Source organism: Hevea brasiliensis, chromosome 16 (assembly GCF_030052815.1).
Source record: "Hevea brasiliensis isolate MT/VB/25A 57/8 chromosome 16, ASM3005281v1, whole genome shotgun sequence".
NCBI classification, from domain to species: Eukaryota; Viridiplantae; Streptophyta; class Magnoliopsida; order Malpighiales; family Euphorbiaceae; genus Hevea; species Hevea brasiliensis.
In genome coordinates this window covers 41,376,058-41,387,426 of record NC_079508.1, presented here as the reverse complement: position 1 = coordinate 41,387,426, position 11,369 = coordinate 41,376,058, and the positions used below count along the sequence as shown (strand labels likewise).

The 11,369-nt window shown below is 35.9% G+C and overlaps 1 protein-coding gene across 1 annotated transcript; it reads left to right on the top strand.

Moving 5' to 3' along the window:
* Positions 1-874: 874 nt before the first annotated feature.
* On the top strand, positions 875-3,473 carry LOC110662166 (cytochrome P450 81Q32-like). The gene is made up of 2 exons (XM_021821051.2): positions 875-1,865; positions 2,635-3,473. Exons 1-2 carry the CDS (start codon positions 960-962, stop codon positions 3,247-3,249), a joined length of 1,521 nt encoding a protein of 506 aa, XP_021676743.2. The 5' UTR covers positions 875-959; the 3' UTR covers positions 3,250-3,473.
* Positions 3,474-11,369: the final 7,896 nt, after the last annotated feature.

Sequence of the window (11,369 nt, the reverse complement as noted above, 5' to 3'; positions counted from 1 at the left end):
TAATTTTATATAAAATTACTAAATTTTAAATATTATCATTATTTTTTTAATATTTATGAATAGTACATAAACAAAATTCTATAATAAATAACTATTTTTTTATATTTATAAAATATTCATTATGTATTAAATAAATAAATATATTATTGTATAAAACTTATTATATTTTTTATAAAATAAGAATAGTTACAAATAAAATTAAGGTTCTGTTTATTTCACGGAAAATATTTTTTACATTTTCTAGCGTTAAAAGGCATTCAGGAAAATGGATTAATAAAAAATATTTTTCTGATTAAAGGGTCTAAGTCATTTTTAAAGAAAAAGTAAAATCACAAAAAAAAAAATCGAACCTTTCATAATTTTTAATAATTTCACTCCAACTTTTGATATCCGATTTAATTCTACTCTATTATCAAAATAAGTTGTTAAACTTAATAACAACACCATATCATCGTGTTTAATAAGTATTATAATATCTGATTAATCACTATCCATGTTCCTAATTTATTCTAGTAATATATAATTTATAAATTCTTAATTTTATAAGAAGAATATAATATATAATTTATAAGAAAAATATATGTTAATTATTGATTGATAACATATAATTTATAAATTCTTAATTTTATATATATATATATATATATATATATATATATATATATATATATATATATATATATTATTTTTTTTCCCCAACAACTCCTTGATATATAATACTGCGTCTGCCTTGATTATTTATATAGGGGCTGCTACACCCAAATGCATTTTTTTTTTCCCCTTTAACGGTCGGTCGATGATGTAAGACATAAGATAATAAGTGCCACTTACCTGCATCTAGTGGATTAAATTAAATTAAGTTAAATAATAATTGCTTTATTTTATATATGGCAAGATTCCCACCAATACTACTTTTCTGTATAATGCATCGAAGCAGGACTTGTAGATAAGCAACAAGCATGGAGGATAAGTTTTTCTGTATGGTTTTGGCCCTTCCCTTTGTTCTTCTTGCCTTAAACTTCTGGTTACGAACAAGCACACAACACAGAAACCTCCCACCAAGTCCACGCGCTCTTCCAATTATAGGTCATCTCCATCTGGTCAATCTTCCCCTCCATCGATCTCTCCATACTCTGTCACAAAAATATGGTCCAATCATTTCTCTCCGATTCGGTTCCCGCAGAGTGATGGTTGTATCATCGCCGTCCGCGGTGGAAGAATGCTTCACCACAAATGACATTGTTTTCGCCAATCGTCCTCCCTTAACCTTGGGCAAGTACATTTCTTACAATTGCACCAGCCTTTCATCAGCCTCATACGGCGACCACTGGCGCAACCTTCGCCGGATAAGCACTCTCGATGTTTTCTCATCGAATCGTCTCAACGTTTTCACAGGTATCAGGAGAGATGAAATCAAGATTTTCCTGAACAAACTCTATAGTTTCTCGAGCCATGATTTTGCTAAGGTAGAGTTGAAACCAATGCTCATGGAGCTAACCTTTAACATAATCATGCGCATGGTCGCCGGGAAGCGGTACAACGGGGAGGAAGTGACAGGAAAGGATAAGGCAGAGGCAAAGCAATTCAGGGAGATGATGAAAGAGATTTTTGAATATGCTGGAGCTTCATACCTTGGAGATTTCTTGCCTTTCTTGCAGTGGTTTGACTACCAGGGTTTTTTGAATAGAGTGGTGAGACTTGGCAAAAGAACTGATAGGTTCCTCCAAGATCTTATTGACGAGCATCTGTGTGATGACAAGGCAAGTTCTGAGAGTAGGAACGAGACCATGATCAGCCATCTTCTCTGTTTGCAAGAATCACAACCAGAATACTATACAGATGAAATTATCAAAGGCCTGATTCTGGTTAGTACTGATGATCACCTCTTAATTTCTAAGCTTTTTATCTTTGCATTTACATATATGTTTACACTTGTATGCATATGTTCTTGCTGCTGGTTTGGGGTTTTCAGTTGTCGTTTTCATTAATATTTGCTTGATTAGATGTAGATTAACATTTTCAGTTTTTAATTGGGTCTGTAGATAGATTAGATTTTCAGACCTATGAGCAATTTTTTGTTAAAATTTTCTTGATTATTTAAAATTAATAAAATAAATAAATATTAATTATTATTTAATAAAGTATAATTTACAATTTTTTTATTAATTATAATAATTATATAAAAATTTAATTTTTAATCCCTTCATATTTAATCAAGGGGCCTGATTATTTATATAGGGACGGCTATACACCCAAACGCGGATTATTTATATAGGGGCTGCTGTACACATTTTTCTTTCCTCGACACTGGGTCAATGGTGTGCGCCATAAAACAACGATTGTCGGTTGTTTACATTGAATAGATTAAATTAAATTAAATTAAATCAAATGTCATAAGTGCTTTAATTTTAAGTGGCGTGTAGTATTGGAACAGGTCATTTAAAATATATTGTCTGACTTTTTTTTTTTTTTGAGTAATGGACTGAGCATTTTGGATTATATACGTATTCCATGTAATTAATATATTGAAAGTATTCACTGCAGCACTTTCTTGTCAATAATCAATATAATTATGTTAATTTCTGTTTGAAAACTTATTAATCGAAAGCAACCATTCTTATTCTTAATGCATAGGATATTGTATTAGCTGGTACTGAATCCTCTGCTGGGACATTAGAATGGGCAATGTCCAATCTACTTAATCATCCAGAAGTTTTGGAGAAAGCAAAAAATGAACTGGACTTACAGATTGGTGAAGAAAGCATGATGGATGAATCTGATCTTTCCAAGCTACCATATCTTCAGAATATCATAACAGAGACCCTGAGATTGCATCCACCAGGTCCATTGCTTCTTCCACATTTATCATCTCAAGAGTGCAGTGTTGGAGGATACCATGTGGAACCCAATACGTGGCTGCTTGTTAATGTATGGGCTATACACAGGGACCCTGAGTTTTGGGACGATGCAATTGAGTTTAAACCTGAGAGATTTGAGAGCCCAGGTCAAGGTTCTGAGACTTACAAGTTTATCCCATTTGGCTTGGGGAGGAGGTCATGTCCTGGGATGGGTCTTGCAAATCGTGTTATAGGGTTTTGTTTGGGGTCCATGGTTCATTGCTTTGAATGGAAAAGGGCAAGTGACCAAGAAATTGACATGTCTGAAGGAACTGGGCTCTCTATGCCCAAGGCTGAGCCACTGGAGGCAATGTGCAGGGCTCGTAATATCACGAGGAATGTGCTATCTTGAGCAATTCTTATCATTCATGCAATTCTTGAGTCCCACAACGGGCTATAGTTATTCTAAGGCTACAAACCTTATTTGGGCCTAGATGTGTTTGAGCCCATCGTGAGTGTCAAAAATCTTAAAGAATTAATTGTAGTATTGTGAGTTCTTAAATTTGAATTATAAATACTTTAAATATTAAATTAATTAATAAAAAATTAGATCCGGCATGTTTATCATGAAGCTAATAGTTTGGCTGTTGCTTTTCCATTGGTAAGTCATGTTTTTTGAAAGCCTCCAATATGCTTAATGATTTTACAATACGGTATTTTTTTTTTAATTGTATAGTTTATTCTTTTTGATTTTATGAGTTGAACATATAGTTTAATTATAGGCACTAAAAAAAACAACGGTACTAGAGATGAAATTTTTGATGGATTTATATATGTAAGAAATAATTTAAATTAGTGGTGGACTTAGCAACAAATGTGCTAGCCGTTGCAAAATAAATTGAATTACCATCAACTATATCAACTGTAGTGACTAATTACCTACAAACTAAAATTGCCTAATGTTTCAATGGATTTATAACAAAAAATCGACAGAATTTGTGGCACATTTTAAGTCCATAACTCATTTAAAACTCTAATACCTAATTTTCTTTTTTCTTCTATTTAGAACTTTGTCCTAGCTGTCTCTTGACCTTTATCTCTCAGTATCTTTGTCCTTGTTGTTTCTCACCACTATCACACTCCTCTCATCGTCTATGGTGTTGCCATTTCAGTAGCCATCTCCTTCCTTGTCAATTGCCCCCTGTTCATGGTGGACACCATCACTTGCCCTATAAGAGGTAAGTTGCCTTCTCTCCATCATTGAGTTGGCTGCTTTGTAGTGTTTCTGAAGTTCCATTGTTGCATATTGATTCTTTGAAAAGTAATTGTTGGTTCTAATGTGATGCTACTACTTAAGAGATTGCTCTGAATCTTTTGCTTATTTGTTGATTCTACTACTCACTAGTTTTGTGATTCATTGTTTATAGTCCTAAATTTTTATCGCCTGTGATTTTGTGAATGATGGTCCATAAACTCAAACCCATTAACCGCCAATTTTCTAGATATTATAAGTCCATTAATGCTTGCAACTCCAATTATGGATAATCTAATCTTATTTAATTAGTATTGCTTCTATTATGCTGATGGGGTTTTTGTTGTTATGTGAATTGTAGCTTTACTAGTCTAGTTTATCTAATCGTCCTCCTAAATGTCCTTTGAAACTGAGTTTCAATTTCAACTGGGTAACTAAATCTTTTGCTATGTTCTGATTGATACTCAATAATCTAGTAAGCATATGTAGTTTGCACTCTTCCATTTCTTTTCCCATTTGTTAGGTTAGTTGAAGTTACTCAATGCAAGGAAATGTGTTTTGTCTGCAAAAAAGAGTTTTGTGGCAACTCTTTATTTCTTTAAAGAAAATGGTGGGGTTTTTAAGAGAGAAAAGCAAGGTTTTATCTCATAAGTGCCTTCACCACAGGGCATGCATCCATCCAACTAGTAAGCTATTGTTGAATTATCAATTTTGTGAATTTGTTCCCCTTTTATCAGATAACTCATTGGAACACTTGTTCAAATTTATTTTGGGAATATTTTAATTAAATAATAACTGAGGTTGATTTGTCACCAATCACCATGATTTCATGAGTTATGATAGTTTAAATTACCATAACACTTCAAGTTCTACTCAGACAAGTGTAGATTCATTGGTTGCCGCACACTTCTTGATCTCCATGTCATGATCTCCATGTCATGGACATTCTCATATTTCAATCACTATATTTAGAATCAACTGGTATAATATTTTAAAATCAAGTTACTATTTTATTTGTAGTTATGCATATTGTTGGTTACATAATATGATCATTTTTATTTTCTAGACAAAGAAGCTAGGTGGGCCACCAAATCAAATTGAAGTGTTTCAAGCAACTTACACCATAAAGGGTAATTAAGGTGTATTTATTGATGGCAAATCACGACGGGCTAATTAAATTAATTTTTCAAATATTAATTTCAACACAATATTTTTCGATCCTTTTACATTGTCATTAAATTGTATTAGATTGTAAGGCATGTGTAATGTGTTTGCAAGTACCATTATAGAAAAGTATGGGTCTAATTTTGAATCTCAATCTATGTTTGATGTGAATAAATGGTTGAAGTATATGTGTAACAAAATAACAGAAAGGGTATAACTTCAAAATATAATAGAGCAAAGAATTAAAATTGAAAAATGAATTGATATTTTATTGAGACTTGAAATGAAATTACATCATATGCTAAATTTATAGACTTAAAGTGAACAGATTTCACCTAAAAAATCTCAATAGAACATTGACCATTATTAGACTTAGTCTAACATATAACAAAAGGAACATAAAATAACAAACTGACTATAGATTGACCAAGTAAGATGCACTAATTTTTAACACTCCCCCTTAGTGCATACTTACGATCAATAACTTTAAGAACAACTTTGAAACTTTGACTTTGCTAGAGCCTTTGTAAATATATCTGTAATTTGATTACTTGTGCAGACTCCTTTTAACTTAATCTCTTGATTCAATACTTTCTCTCGAATAAAGTGGTGATGAACTTCGACATTTTTTGTGCGTCCATGGAAAATTGGATTTGAAGCAAGCTTGATGGTGCTTTGATTATCACACTGGATCTGCATTGCATAATTAGGTTTGCAAAAGATATCTCCCATCAAATGTTTTAACTGTATGCATTCTTATGCAATCATTGTTGTTGCTGCGTATTCCGCTTCAATGCTTGACAAAGCAACAGTAGATTGCTTCTTGTTGCACCAAGAAACCATTATTGAAGTAATGCAAAAACAATAGCCTGAAGTTGAATGATGATCATTTATATCACTAGCCTAGTCCACATCAACAATGCCACTCAACAAGAATCTTCACTTTCTTTATACATAATTCCATAATCAAGAGATCCCTTCACATAACGTAGAACTCTTTTAGTGGCATCCAAATAAGGAATCCTTGGATTATGCAAAAATTGAGAAATAACACCAACAAAGTAAGCAATTTCTAGTCTTGTGATAGTTAAATAAATTAAACTACCAACAAGTGGTCAAAATTTCCTAGCATCCTTCAAAAGCTTCCTTTCCTTTTCTTTTAATTTTAGATATGACTCTACAGGAGTAGCCATTTCTTTTGATGACTCCATTCCAAAATGCTCTACGAGATTCTTTACATAACCTCTTTGAGATACAAAATATCCTTGATATTATTTTTTTTCTTCTACCCCAAGAAAACATCCGATCTCACCTAAATTCTTCATTTCAAAGCAAACTTATAAATTTTTCTGCAAGCTAGAAATCTCGACTTCATTATCTCCTTGATTATCATATCATCCATATAGAATAAAACTAGCACATGCATCTTTGAATCCAATGTTACAAACAAACTAAGATCAAAATCTAAAACTATGAATCCACCAAAGATGAAGTATTGGGCAATTTTACCATACCAAGCAAGTGAAGCTTATTTTAAGCCATACAAAGCCTTTTTCAAATGACAAATATGGTGAGGAAACTTCTTTAAAATGAACCCTTATGGCTATTCCATGAATACTTCATGATCTATCACCAGTAAAGAAATGCATTCTTTGCATCAAGTTGCTATAACTTCCATCTTTTAAAGGCAGTAAGAGAAATGATTGATCTTATGATCACCATTTACTATTATGTTGAAAGTTTCCTCATAATCTAACCCATGGTTTTGTGAAAAACCACGAGCAACCAAGCAAGCTTTGTATTTGTTTATTATTCCATTTGCAAGCTTCTTCAATTGATAAACCCATTTGCAAGTGACTACCTCACAGTTTGTTGACTTGGCACTAGCTCCCATCTCTCATTTTTACTCAAGGCTTGAATTTCTTCTTGTATTGCTACTTCTAATTCTGGAATACCTTTAGCTTCATCATAACATGTTGGTTCTTCATTTAATGCTTTAGTAAAGAAGCATGTTGTCATGGTGCAATGACTAAGGTTCACTTCATAGTCTCTTAGATATTCTGGTTATTTTCTCTCCCTTGTTGATTTCCTTATTGTTTGTTCACCATTTTCTAAGTTTGAACCATCCTCTCATGCTGTTGAAGAATCAACCTCATTAGTATTGAATTCTTATATGGTGTCTTAAGGAAATGGATCCTTTAAAGTATCTTAATCAACATCTAGCAAAGTGCTAAATTTTTTAGCAAAGTATAATAATGATACTTCATCAAAAACTACATCTCGGGATGTAATAAACTTCTTTGTTTCTGGATCCATGCACTTCTAACCTTTCCTACATGAATCATAGCCAACAAATATACATTTCTTTGCTTTCGGGTCAAGATTTTAGGAACATGAACATAATAAATAAAACCAAATACCCAAAAATAATTTACATTTGGCTTTAAATCATACAATAACTCAAAAGGAGTTTTCTCTTTACTTAGCCATAGAGGTAATCGATTAATCACATGGCATGCACATTGAAAAGCTTATACCCAATGTTTTCAAGGTTCTTATCATGTAACCATGAAAGAGCTGTTGAAGCAAGATGCGCCAATTTCCTCTCTGCTACCCCATTTTATTGAGGAGTATCAGCACATGTCATTTGCTGCTAGATGCACTCTTTAAAATATCGAAAGAAGTTATTCGACATCTATTCACCTCTATTATCGCTTCTTATTCATTTGATTTTTAGCCCAAACTCCTTCTCTATCACATTTTTGGATTTGTCCCCAAGCCTCTTTCATGGTGGCAAAAGGAAGAAGTTAGTGAAATGCTTAGAATTGCTAATAACAACTAAAAGCTCTATTGAAGAACCAACAGAAAGTGACATCCACTAAATGAACTCACATTGTAACACCCCTATTTTTTAAATTTATTATTTTTGGGCAAATATTAATGTTTTAATTTTATTTAAATTTTAGAAAATTATTTGAAATTTTTCGGATTTTCGAAATCGGGTTTGATTTTCCAAAAATATAAAACTTTGATGATTTTTAAAAATTAATTTAAAGACCACGTGGCAAAACTAAAAATATATTTGGAGTCTATGAATTTTTCTGAGTTTTCTAAAATTTTTTTCAGAATTTTTGGACCTCATTTTCGGTCCCAAGGCAGAGTAAAAATTTAAAATTTTGTATTTTGAATTGAACCGGCCGAATCGAACCGGACCGGATCAGACCGGTTGAATCGGACCGGCTCCTTCTTCTTCTTCTCTTTTTCTCCCACGCGCGTTTCCTCCTTCCTCTCTTTCTCTCCCGTTTTCTCTCTCCTCCCTCCTCCCCTTGCCTCCTGCCGGCCATGACTGTGGCGCATGTCCCCAGCATTGACTTGCCGCTCGAACGCCGAAAAGGCACTGCGACGCGCGATGCGCAAGCGCGCCGTCTTCCGGCCGATCCATTGTCCGATCCGCCACCAATCGGACCGGGTCTTGTGTCTAAATCCATCTACTCGTCGAGAGCTTTCCATAGACACCAAGAACACTGAAATCCGTCGAGCAGTTGGTCCAATTTTTGCCCGGGAAGTTTTAGCCCATTTCGACTTTTGGGCTAGATTTCTCACAAACCGTGAACCCTACGAGAAAACTGAGAGTACCAGAGCGCTCCACTCATCAAGAGCTTCGCGGTAATATAAATTTCAAAATTTTCTGACACCATTTTTCGGTGGGTCCCATGGAACTTTGCAGTATTTTTCCGAGCATTAAATGAGCTTAGAAAATTTCGTAAAATTTATATACTAACCCCCGTGTTGTGGGCTTGAGTTCTTCGCTGGGACCCCGATTTGGTTTATTAAGCGAAAGTCCGGCTTGAGTTCTTCGCTGGCACAGGTTGGATTTAAGAGGGCTGTATAGGGGATCAGCTCCCATATATTATGATTGATATTACTGGGTGTGTGAGTGCTCCAAATTACCTTTTTGCTGTTATGATGTGAAAATATTATTAATGTTGCATTTCACTCCACAGGTTGCATTAGTTGTAGATAGTTATAGAGATTATGGTTAAAATTGATATTTTACTCTCTGAGTCGAACGCTCACTCCTGTTCATTATTTTTCAGGCCACAGGAGGATTTTATTGTGGTTAACTTGCTTTTCTCCTTCGTAGGTTGTCTATTAATATTTGTGTAATTTTATTAATTCCTAGAATTTCCACATGTGTTAGAAGTATTTATTGAATTGGGTCTGTAATATAAATTTTTACTTTGGACCTGTAAACTTATTATTGTATGCATGTTTGATGCACTGGATGAGGGAGCTGAGCTCCCATTATTTTTATGATGATTTGTGTATGTGGAGGGTGAGCTGAGCTCCCCAATTGATATATATATTGTGTTTACAGGTCCGGTGAGTCAAAAACTCCCCGTTGAAAGGTCCATTTTATGGCCGGACTCTGTCCGGTTGATTTCTTGAAATTGGGCCCAAATGGGCCTTAGAGTTGGGTTAAGGAATAGTTAGGCTTACTACGGGCCTCGGGGGCTTTAGGCTGGCCCAGGTCCTAGTGCCGGTCCGGCCCATAGGTTGGGTCGTGACAAATGTGGTATCAGAGCTTAGGCTCCAGATTCTTAGGGAATGTTTGTCTAAAGTGTTAGGAAGAGTCTACTAAGAGTCACATGCGGAAAATAGGGTCCACATTCGTCTTGCATTGTCATCTTTGCTTCTAGTTTCTGCTTCATATAATTATGTATAAATATGAGCCTATAGAGCTGTGTAACATGTTGTTTTGAATTTTGTGGGCTAATGCTGCTGAATTTCAGGAAAACGCGTAGAAGCAGGAGAGCTGCCACTGTACCAGAACTAGATGTGCCTGACGAGGTGTCAGCACAGGATGAGGCACCTGCCCCGAGGAGGCGGGGTAGGAGGCCTAGAGCTGCTCAAGTAGAAGAGCAGCTGCCACCAGTTCAGGATCAGTCTTTTATGGCACAGGGTCCCATGGACCCAATGGCAGCTACTCTAGCTGGGTTGTAGAGAACCATCGACATGATGGCGCAGTATATGGTCCACCCTCCACAGCAGCAGCAGTCCATCGCACCAAGAGGGGAACCTTACAAACAGATCATCAATTTCAAGAAGTTGGTGCCTGGTACTTATGATGTATCAGACGATGCATATCGATTTTTGGATTCCTGCAGACAGGTAGGAATAGAATTACAGTTGACTGATAGAAGACTTATAGAATGTATGCAGCATGTCATGGGGCCTATGCCTAGACAATGGATGAATGACTACATATTACCTCGGATGGAGGGTTTGTTGTGGACTCAGTTTGTGGAACTGTTCATGAACCAATTTGTACCAGAAAGCTTCAGAGATCAAAAGCAGTGGGCCTTTGAGGCCTTAAGACAGAATGGCAGGTCTGTGGATGAATATGCTACAGAATTTCTGAAACTGAGTAGGTATGCCCCTATAGCAGTAGCTACAGAAACTATGAAGGTGAAGAGATTCCTAAAGGGGCTTGACAGGAGGTATGCGAACCTGGCCATGATGTTTGATCAGTCTTTTGATGTGGTGGTTGATCGAGCCAGACAGATTGAGATTAGTTATGCTGTGGATGACAGCGGAAGAGCAAAGAAAAATAGAGCAGAGGGTTCTTCAGGTGTTCCCCACATGGGTACTCTGGATAGTGGTGGCCAGAGTAATTACAGAGGAAAAAGTAGGAACAAGAAGAGTGGTTTTAGACACAAACCTCGAGGGTTCAGGCCAGGGTACGGATCCAGCAGTGGTCATAGTTCGGGGTACAGCAGTTCTGGGTCTGGTTCAGGATCCTCCTTTGCACCTTGTGCACAGTGTGGAAGAGGACATTCAGGACCTTGTCTGATGGGTTCAGGAGTATGCTTCAGATGTGGCCAACAAGGTCACTTTGCTAGGGAATGCCCCGTGTTCAGCGAGCCACAGATGGGGTTACAGGGTTCTATTGCGAATGTTCCTCGTCAGTTGTATCCTGGTGCTTCCAGCATGGCAGGCAGTTAGTTCAGTGGCCAATAGGGCCGAGGACAAGGGGGACGTAGATTTGGAGGCAGATCAGGAGGTAGAAGTCAGTATCAGGGTTCTGCCACTCAAGGTAGGGGTCAAGCTCAGGT